At 44.0% G+C, this 10,259-nt stretch overlaps 1 protein-coding gene across 1 annotated transcript; it reads left to right on the forward strand.

The window, feature by feature from the left end:
• Nucleotides 1-795: 795 nt before the first annotated feature.
• On the forward strand, nt 796-6,448 carry nppc (natriuretic peptide C). Its single transcript, XM_066648305.1, has 3 exons — nt 796-1,006; nt 3,247-3,545; nt 6,062-6,448. Coding segments are annotated over exons 1-3 (387 nt in total). The 5' UTR covers nt 796-919; the 3' UTR covers nt 6,063-6,448.
• The last annotated feature ends 3,811 nt before the right edge of the window (nt 6,449-10,259 follow it).

Genomic DNA, 10,259 nt, shown 5'->3' on the forward strand with positions numbered 1-10,259 from the left:
CAGTGTCGAGGGCTTCCTGTGTGAGAGGGTTTTAATTTCTCTTCTGAAGTTTCTTCTGTGGAGACAGTGAAAATATGAATTTATTTATTCTGCATCTGTTGAAAATGATAAGAAATAAACCTCATCTCTCCAACAATGACAACTTTTAAAGGAAAAGGAATAACATCCCCAACTTAAACTAATGTCACCAGAATTAAATGGGACAAGGAGTGGAGATACAAGGCTTTGTTTTGCAGTGGAACAGTGTGTGAGGTTCTAAACTGTGTTTGAACAGGGTGTGTGTTTCTATGTCTCATTTTCTTCTCTCCACTTCTCTCCATCCTCTAAACAACAGAATACTGATCAGAAACAGAGGAGGGGAGGAATAACAGAGACACGCAGAGAGAAGGTGGAAGAAGTGATGGAGGGATAAATAAAGAGAATTAACGGAGGGAATGGATAAGAGGAAAAGAGGTAAACAGAAGGTGACGGAGGAAAAGGAGGTGCAGAGAAAAGGTGGAGGGCTGGGGGGGAGTGAGGGAGCGGGGGTGAGAAGCAAGAGAGGTGGGGGTAGAAAGAAGCAGGGGAAAGAGGGATGAAGGGAAAGAGAGAGAGAGAAAGGTGGAGAGAGAGGTAAAGTGTGTGTGCGTGTGTGTGTGTGTGTGTGTGTGATGGGGGGAGTAGGAGTGTGTCACAGAGAGAGAGGGAGGATAGATGAGAGGAAGCATTACGCATGCAGGAGCAGGTTCTCATGACGTCATGGCGGGCACTATAAGAGCGCGCGCGGGGAGCCGAGTGGTCAGAGAGAAGCGCGAGCCTTGAACGAAGAGCTTTGAAGAGCCGAGGCTTTGAGACTGAAGCAGGCGTTTAACCTCAGCTCAACTCAACTCTGCTTTTCTGTCCACCTTAACGCTTTCTAATCCACCTTAAAAACTCGGTGATGGCGCATTGGGCTGCGTTTGCGCTGCTGGTGGCTTTTGTGTTCATCAGCGTGGAGAGCAGACCGGCTACAAACACGCAGCACGAGGTGAGGATGGCCACACACACACACACGCACGCACACACACGCACACACACACACACACACACACACCATTAGATTATAGATAAGGCCACTGGAACCTGACTGGGCGGTGAGGACGTGTTTATATTAGGTGTAATACGGTATTATGTGCCATAGAGCGCAGTGTGAGTGCTTCTGTGAATCCTCGTCTCTTCAGACGCATGGTTACCATATGATTTCTAATATTTGCTCAGCAGCTTACACCAGACTTAGTTCTGTTGCCATTAGATATGATTTTGTTCTTCCTTCCCAACACACACACACACACTCACACACACACACACACACACACGCGTCATGTCAATAACGTCATTTCTGAGTACTGTCTTTTTATTGTCCAGCTTTCACTTCCGTAAAAAGCTCAGTCTCGGATGGATAGAGATTTTAAATCCGTGCGTAAACGCTCAGAATTCGTGCCAGCGTGCGTAAAAAGCGTAAAGGTTTTTTTAGAGGACTTATACACACACACACACACACACACACACATACCCTCAAACACTCACACACCTGAGGCCTTTTTTGCAGCTAATCAGCAGCAGGAGTGTGGAATTAAGATGGAACAAGGTGCGCGGAGAGCAAAAGGAAAGCGCTCCGTTTGCGCGCGTGTAAAGTGTTTTTGGTGCAGCTTTACACCCTCCATCTAACCTCCTCCAGCAGCTCGGGCTTAGCGCTTCTCCAAAAACAAACCGTTTTAAACGTGCGCAACCTTCTCTGAAGCACGTTAGTGAATACGCAAAGAAGGTACGGTGCGCATTACTGCGCTTTTACGCATCGATGTTGCGCACGTTTCCTCTCCCTTTTACTTGAAAATCTACGACAGCTGATGCTCGGCGATGGCTGATCTATACTTGTTTGGCGCGTGCAGGACTTCAGGCTTAACACAGAGCTCCTGTTACGTGGAGGAGTGAAGGTAAAGCACGTGTGTAGTGTACACTTTGGCAGCAGAAAGTCTTTATAGAGCAGGAGAGTTTGTTTTGGAATTTGGACTTGATCTGTAATGGTTTACGATGTTTAACTCTGTTTTGAAGCGGCCGTAAGCGTTAACAGTCACACAGAGGTTGTGTTTTCAGTCACTGTGGAGGGTGCATGTGATGCTGATGGTTTTTCTGAGACTGGATTTCTAACCCTGGTGGGTTTATCGACTTCACGGAAAAGCACACTTCTTTGTTATTGTTGGATTTCTCTAGAAATGTTTCTAAACCAGTGGCTTCCCAAAGTCCAAGGAATGTCCTGAGAGTCACCGATCTGCTCTTCGTAGTTTCATCTCCTTCACGGGAGTGGATTTTCAAATGAACCCACAGTTATGAGGTCAAAGATAGAGTAAGGGTTTTACTGTTTTATTTACATGGGTTTATTACGTACTGAGAAAGCTGCACGGAATTTGTTCTGATGCAGTAGCAGTTGCAGTCATTTCTGTTAAAGCACATGAGGACAACTGAGCACTTATTGATCTACCTCCCACTCAGCGCCAAGACACATGTGGAGAGAGAAACATGGGAGAAGCACGAGGACGGATTACAAAACAACACTCAGACCTCAGTCCTCTTTACTCCTCACTGATATTTGGAGACTGTGTGGGACGCCGCACCACACACAGAGAATTAGTCTCTGTCCTGAAGGAGACATCGTTTCATTCTGTTACAGACCACTTTCAAAATGTGCGGTGTTTTCTGTACGTCACGTACTGTACATACTTCACTCTTACGACCAGTAGCTCCTTTGTTTGATAAAGATATAGCTTTCTTTTCAGAGACGTGTTACATCCAGGTATTTTCAGAGTGAAACTCTTGGTTTAAGAGCAGAAGCTGTGACAGAGTCCCTCTCTGAGGTGAAGGAACATTTAATGAAACATCTTCAGTACGTTGGGAACATAAGGGAACCATAGTCTGCTGCATTTATGTGTCTTTTAATTCGCTTTTTAAAAGAAGTCTAAGTCTAAGCCCTAAGCCCCTACTCTCCTCCCGTTCCCATGAGCACTGTGTCTGTCAGCAGCTGAGGTGCCACATCTGGGCAGTTGATGTCTCCTCTGGTGAGGTGTCCACAGGTTTTTCTCGGTGTCCTCTTCCTGACGTAGCTGTGCAGGACACGCTTTATATCTCACAGCGTAGATCCACTTCAGCTCCTTTGAAAACCGTTGTTTAAATTGTGACACAGAGAGAGAGAACCTACAGAACAGTGTTTTCTGGATCCTGTCTTTTGTGTAGACTCTGAGGGAGCTGCTGGGGGAAGAGCTGGCCGACCTGCTGATCTCAAGAGACGCCGAGCAGGCCCTGGAGAGCCGAGCCCGGCTTCTGAGGGACCTTCGGATGGACACCAGGGCCAAGGGAATGTGGGCCAGGATCATGAACGAACAGCCCAACCCCAGGCGCACAAAAGCGGGCTCCAAGAAACCCAGCAGCTCCACCCGCAGCGGCTGCTTCGGACACAAGATGGACAGGATAGGGACGCTCAGCGGGATGGGCTGCCAACCGGCTCATTACCCAGCTGCTTCCAACCTCTCCTGGTAAGAGACTCCTCTTTAAACCTCGTAACCACACACTGCTCCCTGTGCGGCTGCTTCCAAACACTCGTAATACACTCCTTATAAATGTGTAGGGTCTTGTAGTGAAGCACGGTCAGTGTTGATATACACTAATGTATAAAACAGAGAAGGGATACGAACTCTTTAAAGCACCGCTCAAAACTAACGACCCACAGAAACTGCAGGTACATTTCATAGGAGATTAGGGGTAATTCAGAGCAGATTACTGTAGAATTTTAGTCAAATTAGTAGCTGCTGAAAAGCCTGCCATTTCAGGAATAACTAACATTAATGTATCCATCAATCGATGAGTCAAACTTTATTTATGCAGCAATTTATTTCTCATCAATCAAATGTGAAGTGCTTTAAAAAATGGATGAAAAATTAAAACAATCCAAAAGCTAAAAGACAAGAAACTTCCAAAATTCTAAAATACAGTGATGAAAAGTAAAATAACAAGAGAAATATTAGGATTGTAAACAATAACAATTAAGAAAATATAAATAAACACACATTTACGTTTACATTTGACGATATTCAATAAAATTAAAGAAGACATTAGGGTGTAAATGCCATGCGCAGCAAAAAACAAGAGCCAAGCTGAGTTCAAATAAAGCCAAAATAGAGCTACATCCTGCTGAAGACACATGATTAGCCATTTACGTTTAAATATTCAGCCAAAACAGAGTAAATCCAGCTAAAATACAGCTAAATACTCTTAAAACCGCCATATAGGGGTCATACGACCGCACCCAGCAAACTGATCTACAATTCAGTGAAACAGAGTGAATATACAGAGCCAGTTAGAGCCAAATGAATCCAAGCTGCAGTTAAACGGAACCGAACTGATCTAAAATCACAGCCAAAACAGAGCTAAACCGATGGAGAAGGGTCGTTTATTTGGTCTTTCCTCTGGCCTTTGGTGCACACAGTGAGCAGGAAATCCTGCACCTGAGTCACGTAAACACAGAGAGACATGAAAGAGTGGAAGGCAGCAGAGAGGCAGCTCTCCTCACAGCCTCGAGGCATCGAGGCATTTACAGCAGAAATTCACGCCATTACATCACAGCGAGGGTTTTCTCTGGCGCCAAGCGGTGGGCAGTGATTCACAGCCTTTTAGCGCCGTGTTTACATCAGATCCGCAGAAAGGGCCTCGCTCCGGAGCTGGGGATTTACATAAAAAGCATGTGGGCATCATTTCTCTGTGAATTAAAAAGAGACGACAACATCGTCAGAGGTGAGGGAGCTGAGCCTACAAGGTTCTTTCAGGTGGAAATGATGCACGTCGACTCTTTGGCAGCGTTTTACGTTAAAAACACGTCTCACATCTTTCTTAGGAATGCGCTCTGAACACAGCAGAAACAGCCTCTGCTTTTATGGGAAGGCCTTGGGGTAGAGACTAGAACATTGCTGCGAGGATCTGATGGCCTTCAGCCTTCACATAAACACAGTCAGTGCTGGGGGTGTTGTTTATACCTTTACAGCCCACTCTTGGCATTGAGCTGTGTGTGAAACTGGACGTGTGTCTGCGGTTATAAAGAGTGTCTACAAATGTTTGAGGATGCAGTGGGAGATAGGGGGAGAGTGGGTTTGTTTTTGAGCCACAGGAGGGCGCCACTGAGGCAGTCAGATGATTTTCCAGGTCCATTTGGGTCCATTATGAGTTACACTCATCCAACTGAAACAAATTTGATATCATTCTTGGTTCCTTTCGTGTAAATGGACATTGTGTCTCCAAAAATATCCGGACAGCCCTCGAAATGAGTGAATTCAGCTCGTTTAAACTGCACTCTCGGTCAGAACGGGTACAGACTCAGTGGAAAGTTTTTTTCCGGAGAGATTTGGAGGCTTGTGCTTCACAGTTTTTAACGTTTCACATGAGAAACACGTGGGATCTGATGTTGTTTAAATCATTCTTCTTCTTTTACACTGTTTTAAATGCAAAATGCCTCAGAAAACACAGACACATCTAACCGTGTTCTCTCTCTCTCTCTCTCTCTCTCTCTCTCTCTCTCTGTCTCTCTCTCTCTCTCACTGTTTCTCTCTTTCTCTCTCTCTGTCTCTCTTCTCTCTCTCTCTCTCTCTCTCTCTCTCTCTCTCTCTCTCTCTCTCTCTCTCTGTCTCTCTCTCTCTCTCACTGTTTCTCTCTTTCTCTCTCTCTGTCTCTCTTTCTCTCTCTCTCTCTCTCTCTCTCTCTCTCTACCTCTCTTTCTCTCTCTCTCTCTCTCACTGTTTCTCTCTTTCTCTCTCTCTCTGTCACACTCTCTGTCTCACTCTCTCTCTCTCTTTCTCTCTCTCTGTGTCTCTCTCTGTGTCTCTCACTGTTTCTCTCTTTCTCTCTCTCTGTCTCTCTCTCTCTCTCTCTCTGTGTCTCTCACTGTTTCTCTCTTTCTCTCTCTCTGTCTCTCTCTGTCTCTCTCTCGCTGTCTCTCTCTCTCTCTCTCTCTCTCTCTCTCTCTCTCTCTCTCTCTCTCTCTCTCTCTCTCTGTCTCCTGCAGAGTGTGTAAAGGACGGCCTTTTGGATTTGGACAGTATTGACTTATTGCTCCTCTTTTTTGGGGAAAGACCTAAAACAATGCTGGATTAACGGTACACAAGGGCCACGGCCAGCGTTCTGGCGAAAAGCAAATCAACCACGACTCAACCCCCACACGTATAAACGACTCCACCCTCCGGAGACGCGGCGGATGGAGAAGTGGTGTTAAAAAATGCAAAGCTGTATAATGTCGCTGCTGCTGTACATTTACGTACTTCACTCCAGCATTTAATGTATTTATGTTTCAAAAAACTATTTATATGTTTATAAAAAAAGAGATATTTATAAATATGAGTTCTATTTATGTAACATTTTGAAATGAATGCGAAAACAAATGCAGAAAACAACCTCTGTTTGTAACTTCCTTTTTTTTGTCTTAAATAGTTGTAAATGTTTAAAATGATTAAAAAAACATGTGCATAATTGGTTCCTGATTCTTCTGAAAGGTTGATGTGCAGGTGTCAAAGGCACAGACCAGGCTTTAAACTGATATTATATTTAATCAGGAAACAGTCCGGCTGCTTGTGCTGGGGTCAGACAATGGGCTTCGAAAAGAAAAGAGCACGTTAATGTTGTAGTGAAGGAGCTGAATACGGTGAGGACAACATCCTCTTTACTGAAGCTCTTAGTCAGCAACACACACACACACACTAAACACACACACATGTATACACACACACACGTACACACACACACATGTATACACACACACACGTACACACACACACATGTATACACACACACACGTACACACACTAAACACACACGTACACACACGTATACACACACACATGTATACACACACACACGTACACACACACACACACATGTATACACACACACACGTACACACACACACACACACACACACACACACACACATGTATACACACACACACACATACACACACACATGTACACACACGTATACACACACACACGTACACACACGCACACGCACAGACACACACACACGTACAGACACACACACACACACATACGTATACACACACACACACTAAACACACACATACACACACACACACACACACTAAACACACACGTACACACAGACACATACGCACACACACACACGTGCACACACATACACACACGTGCACACACACACACACACACACACACACACACGGCTGACCACCGTCAGAGAGAAGTGTGAGTATAAATATAAAACACCACCGCCCTCGCTCTCAGAACAACACCAGTACAACAACAAACACAGCAGTGTCTTCAGAGGAGGAATTTGCATGGCCCCGCCTCCTTAACTAAGTGAATTAGCATATCGTCCCTGTCCAAAGAAGAACATATGTCTCCAAAATAGTAACTTTACTGGAAAATTAAAACATTTTCTTAAATTTCAATTCAGGCTGCTGTTCAGATGAAAACACACACACACACACACACACACACACGTGTTAGAGCAGAGGAGGTGATATCGTTAGCCACAAGGAGGCGTCACTGAGTCCAGGACACTGACAGACATCCACAGGTGAGAGTGTGTGAGTGTGTGTGTGTGTGTGTGTGTGAGTGTGTGAGAGTGTGGGTGAGTGTTTGGTGCTGTGTCCGTGGTGGGTTTCTGCTCAGTGGTTCTGAGTGGGTTCAGGGCCCACCGTGACCTTCAGCACAGTTCAGTATTTTCAGAAGATGAATGAATGAGTTAATGATGTAATGTTCATTATAACACTGATGTAACACGGAATACTGTGGAATATACTCCACGTTCCTCATTTTTACGTTGAAAACCTAACTTTCCGGTTGCCAGATTGGAGCATTATAAACGTCTGGAGCCCGGTGTAACACCCCAGTCTGTTTTTGTTCTAATGCTGCCACCTTGTGGCCATTTTAACCCACTGACTTCTTATTGCACCTGAGTTAGTTAAAGGGAAAGTCCACCGATTGTGTAAATTCTTCCATAATATTCCAGGGTTTGAGCTGTGCTCACAGTGAGGAAGAGTGCTCAGGAGGTAAGCGTTTGGTTGAAGAAGATATTGTGGACTCCATATAGTTTTCTAGTGATTGTGAATGGAACCAGCTGTGCCCACATCTCCAACACAAACCCAGTATTTATTGGTTCTCCACCTCCAGAGCTTTATGTGGAAAGATGATGATCAAATCAAAATCAAATCAAATTTATTTGTATAGCGCTTTTTACAACTGACGTTGTCACAAAGCAGCTTCACAGTTTCAAAACAGAACATTTAAATAAAAGCCCAATGCAAGCAAGCCTAAGGCGACAGTGGCAAGGAAAAACTCCCTCGAGGCTGGAGGAAGAAACCTTGGGAGGAACCAAGACTCACAAAGGGGACCCATCCTCCTCTGATCAAACTATAGATTGAATTTTAAATGATCACCAATGAAGTGTCATTATGCTACATAATAATAATAATAATAATAATAAGGTGAGCAGCTGGTCTGGTCTGCAGGAGAATCCAGCAAACAGTCTTCCATCAGTGGGCCACCATTCTCTCAGAAAAAAACAGTAAAACAGTAAAAGGGAAGCAGTTAGTTTAGTTGAGTGCAGCAGAGAATAAGAGCATGTGAATATTTTAGTGTAGTGACGGATCAGACTGTAACAGACTGGGAGTAGGGAAACCAGAAGGAGCTCAGGCAAAGACATCCTTTCGTTCCAAGCAAGAGAAATTGTGAGCACATCATCCAGGTTTACCCTGATTCTCCATGTCCATGAGTTCCTGAAACGACAACCTTAAACTAGACAGAGGTTAGTTGCCAAAGGCTAAACTGAACAAGTGTGTTTTGAGCCTAGACTTAAACATAGTGACTGTGTCTGCGTCCCGAACACTAGCTGGAAGATTGTTCCAGAGCTGAGGGGCTTTGTAGGAGAAGGCTTTCCCCCCCGCTGAAGTCTTATGAATTCTGGGTACTAGTAAGAGGCCGGCGCCCTGAGATCTGAGTAATCTTGGTGGTTCATAGTGTGTGATGAGGTCTCGCAGGTATTCAGGGGCGAGACCATGTAAGGATTTATACGTGAGTAAAAGAATTTTGTAATCAATACGGAATTTAACTGGAAGCCAGTGAAGGGCCGATAAGACTGGACTGATATGATCAAATTTTCTAGTCTTAGTGAGGACCCTGGCTGCAGCATTTTGAATTAACTGGAGTTTACTCAGGTTTCTGCTGGAGCATCCTGATAAAAGTGCATTGCAATAATCTAATCTTGATGTAATAAAAGCGTGAATTAATTTTTCCGCATCTGGGAGGGATAAGGAATTTCTTAACTTAGCGAGGTTCCGAAGATGTAGGAAAGCTATTCTTGTAATGTTACCTGTATGCTGATCAAATGATAGATCTGAATCAATTATAACACCCAGATTTTTAGCTGATGAGCTCGGGAGAACAGGGAAGTCAAAATTATGTATTAAATCTGATACCTTATTTATAGCAGGTTTTGGACCTAGAAGGAGAACCTCGGTTTTGTCGCTGTTTAGCAGAAGGAAATTGTATGACATCCAATGCTTCACTTCTTTAACACAGTCCTCCATTTTCTTTAGTGTAGGTTTGTCATCTGGTTTGGCTGATATGTATAACTGTGTGTCATCTGCATAACTGTGGAAGGTAATGCCATGCCTGCTAATAACTCTGCCCAGTGGCAGCATGTATAATATGAATAGTAAAGGTCCTAAAATGGAGCCTTGGGGAACTCCAAATCTCATTTTTGTATGAGTAGAAGAAACATTATTTACGTTTACAAACTGATAGCGATCTGTGAGGTAAGACTTAAACCATGATAGGGCTGTTCCTGTTATTCCAACCATGTTTTTTAATCTTTCTAGCAGAATAGTATGATCAATTGTATCGAAAGCTGCACTGAGGTCTAGTAGAACTAGCATGGATACGCAGCCTCGATCAGAGGCGAGAAGAAGGTCGTTTGTTATCTTAACTAAAGCTGTTTCGGTGCTATGGTGTGGCCTAAAACCAGATTGAAATTTTTCATATATGTTATTCTTATGCAAGTATGACCTAAGTTGTTGGGCCACAACTTTTTCTAAGATCTTAGATATGAAGGGAAGGTTAGAGATGGGTCTGTAATTGGATAGTACACTAGGATCAAGATTCGGTTTTTTGATTAGGGGCTTAATAACTGCTAGTTTAAATGCTTTGGGTATGTGACCTAGTCTAAGGGA

This window comes from Hoplias malabaricus, chromosome 16 (genome assembly GCF_029633855.1).
Source record: "Hoplias malabaricus isolate fHopMal1 chromosome 16, fHopMal1.hap1, whole genome shotgun sequence".
NCBI classification, from domain to species: domain Eukaryota; kingdom Metazoa; phylum Chordata; class Actinopteri; order Characiformes; family Erythrinidae; genus Hoplias; species Hoplias malabaricus.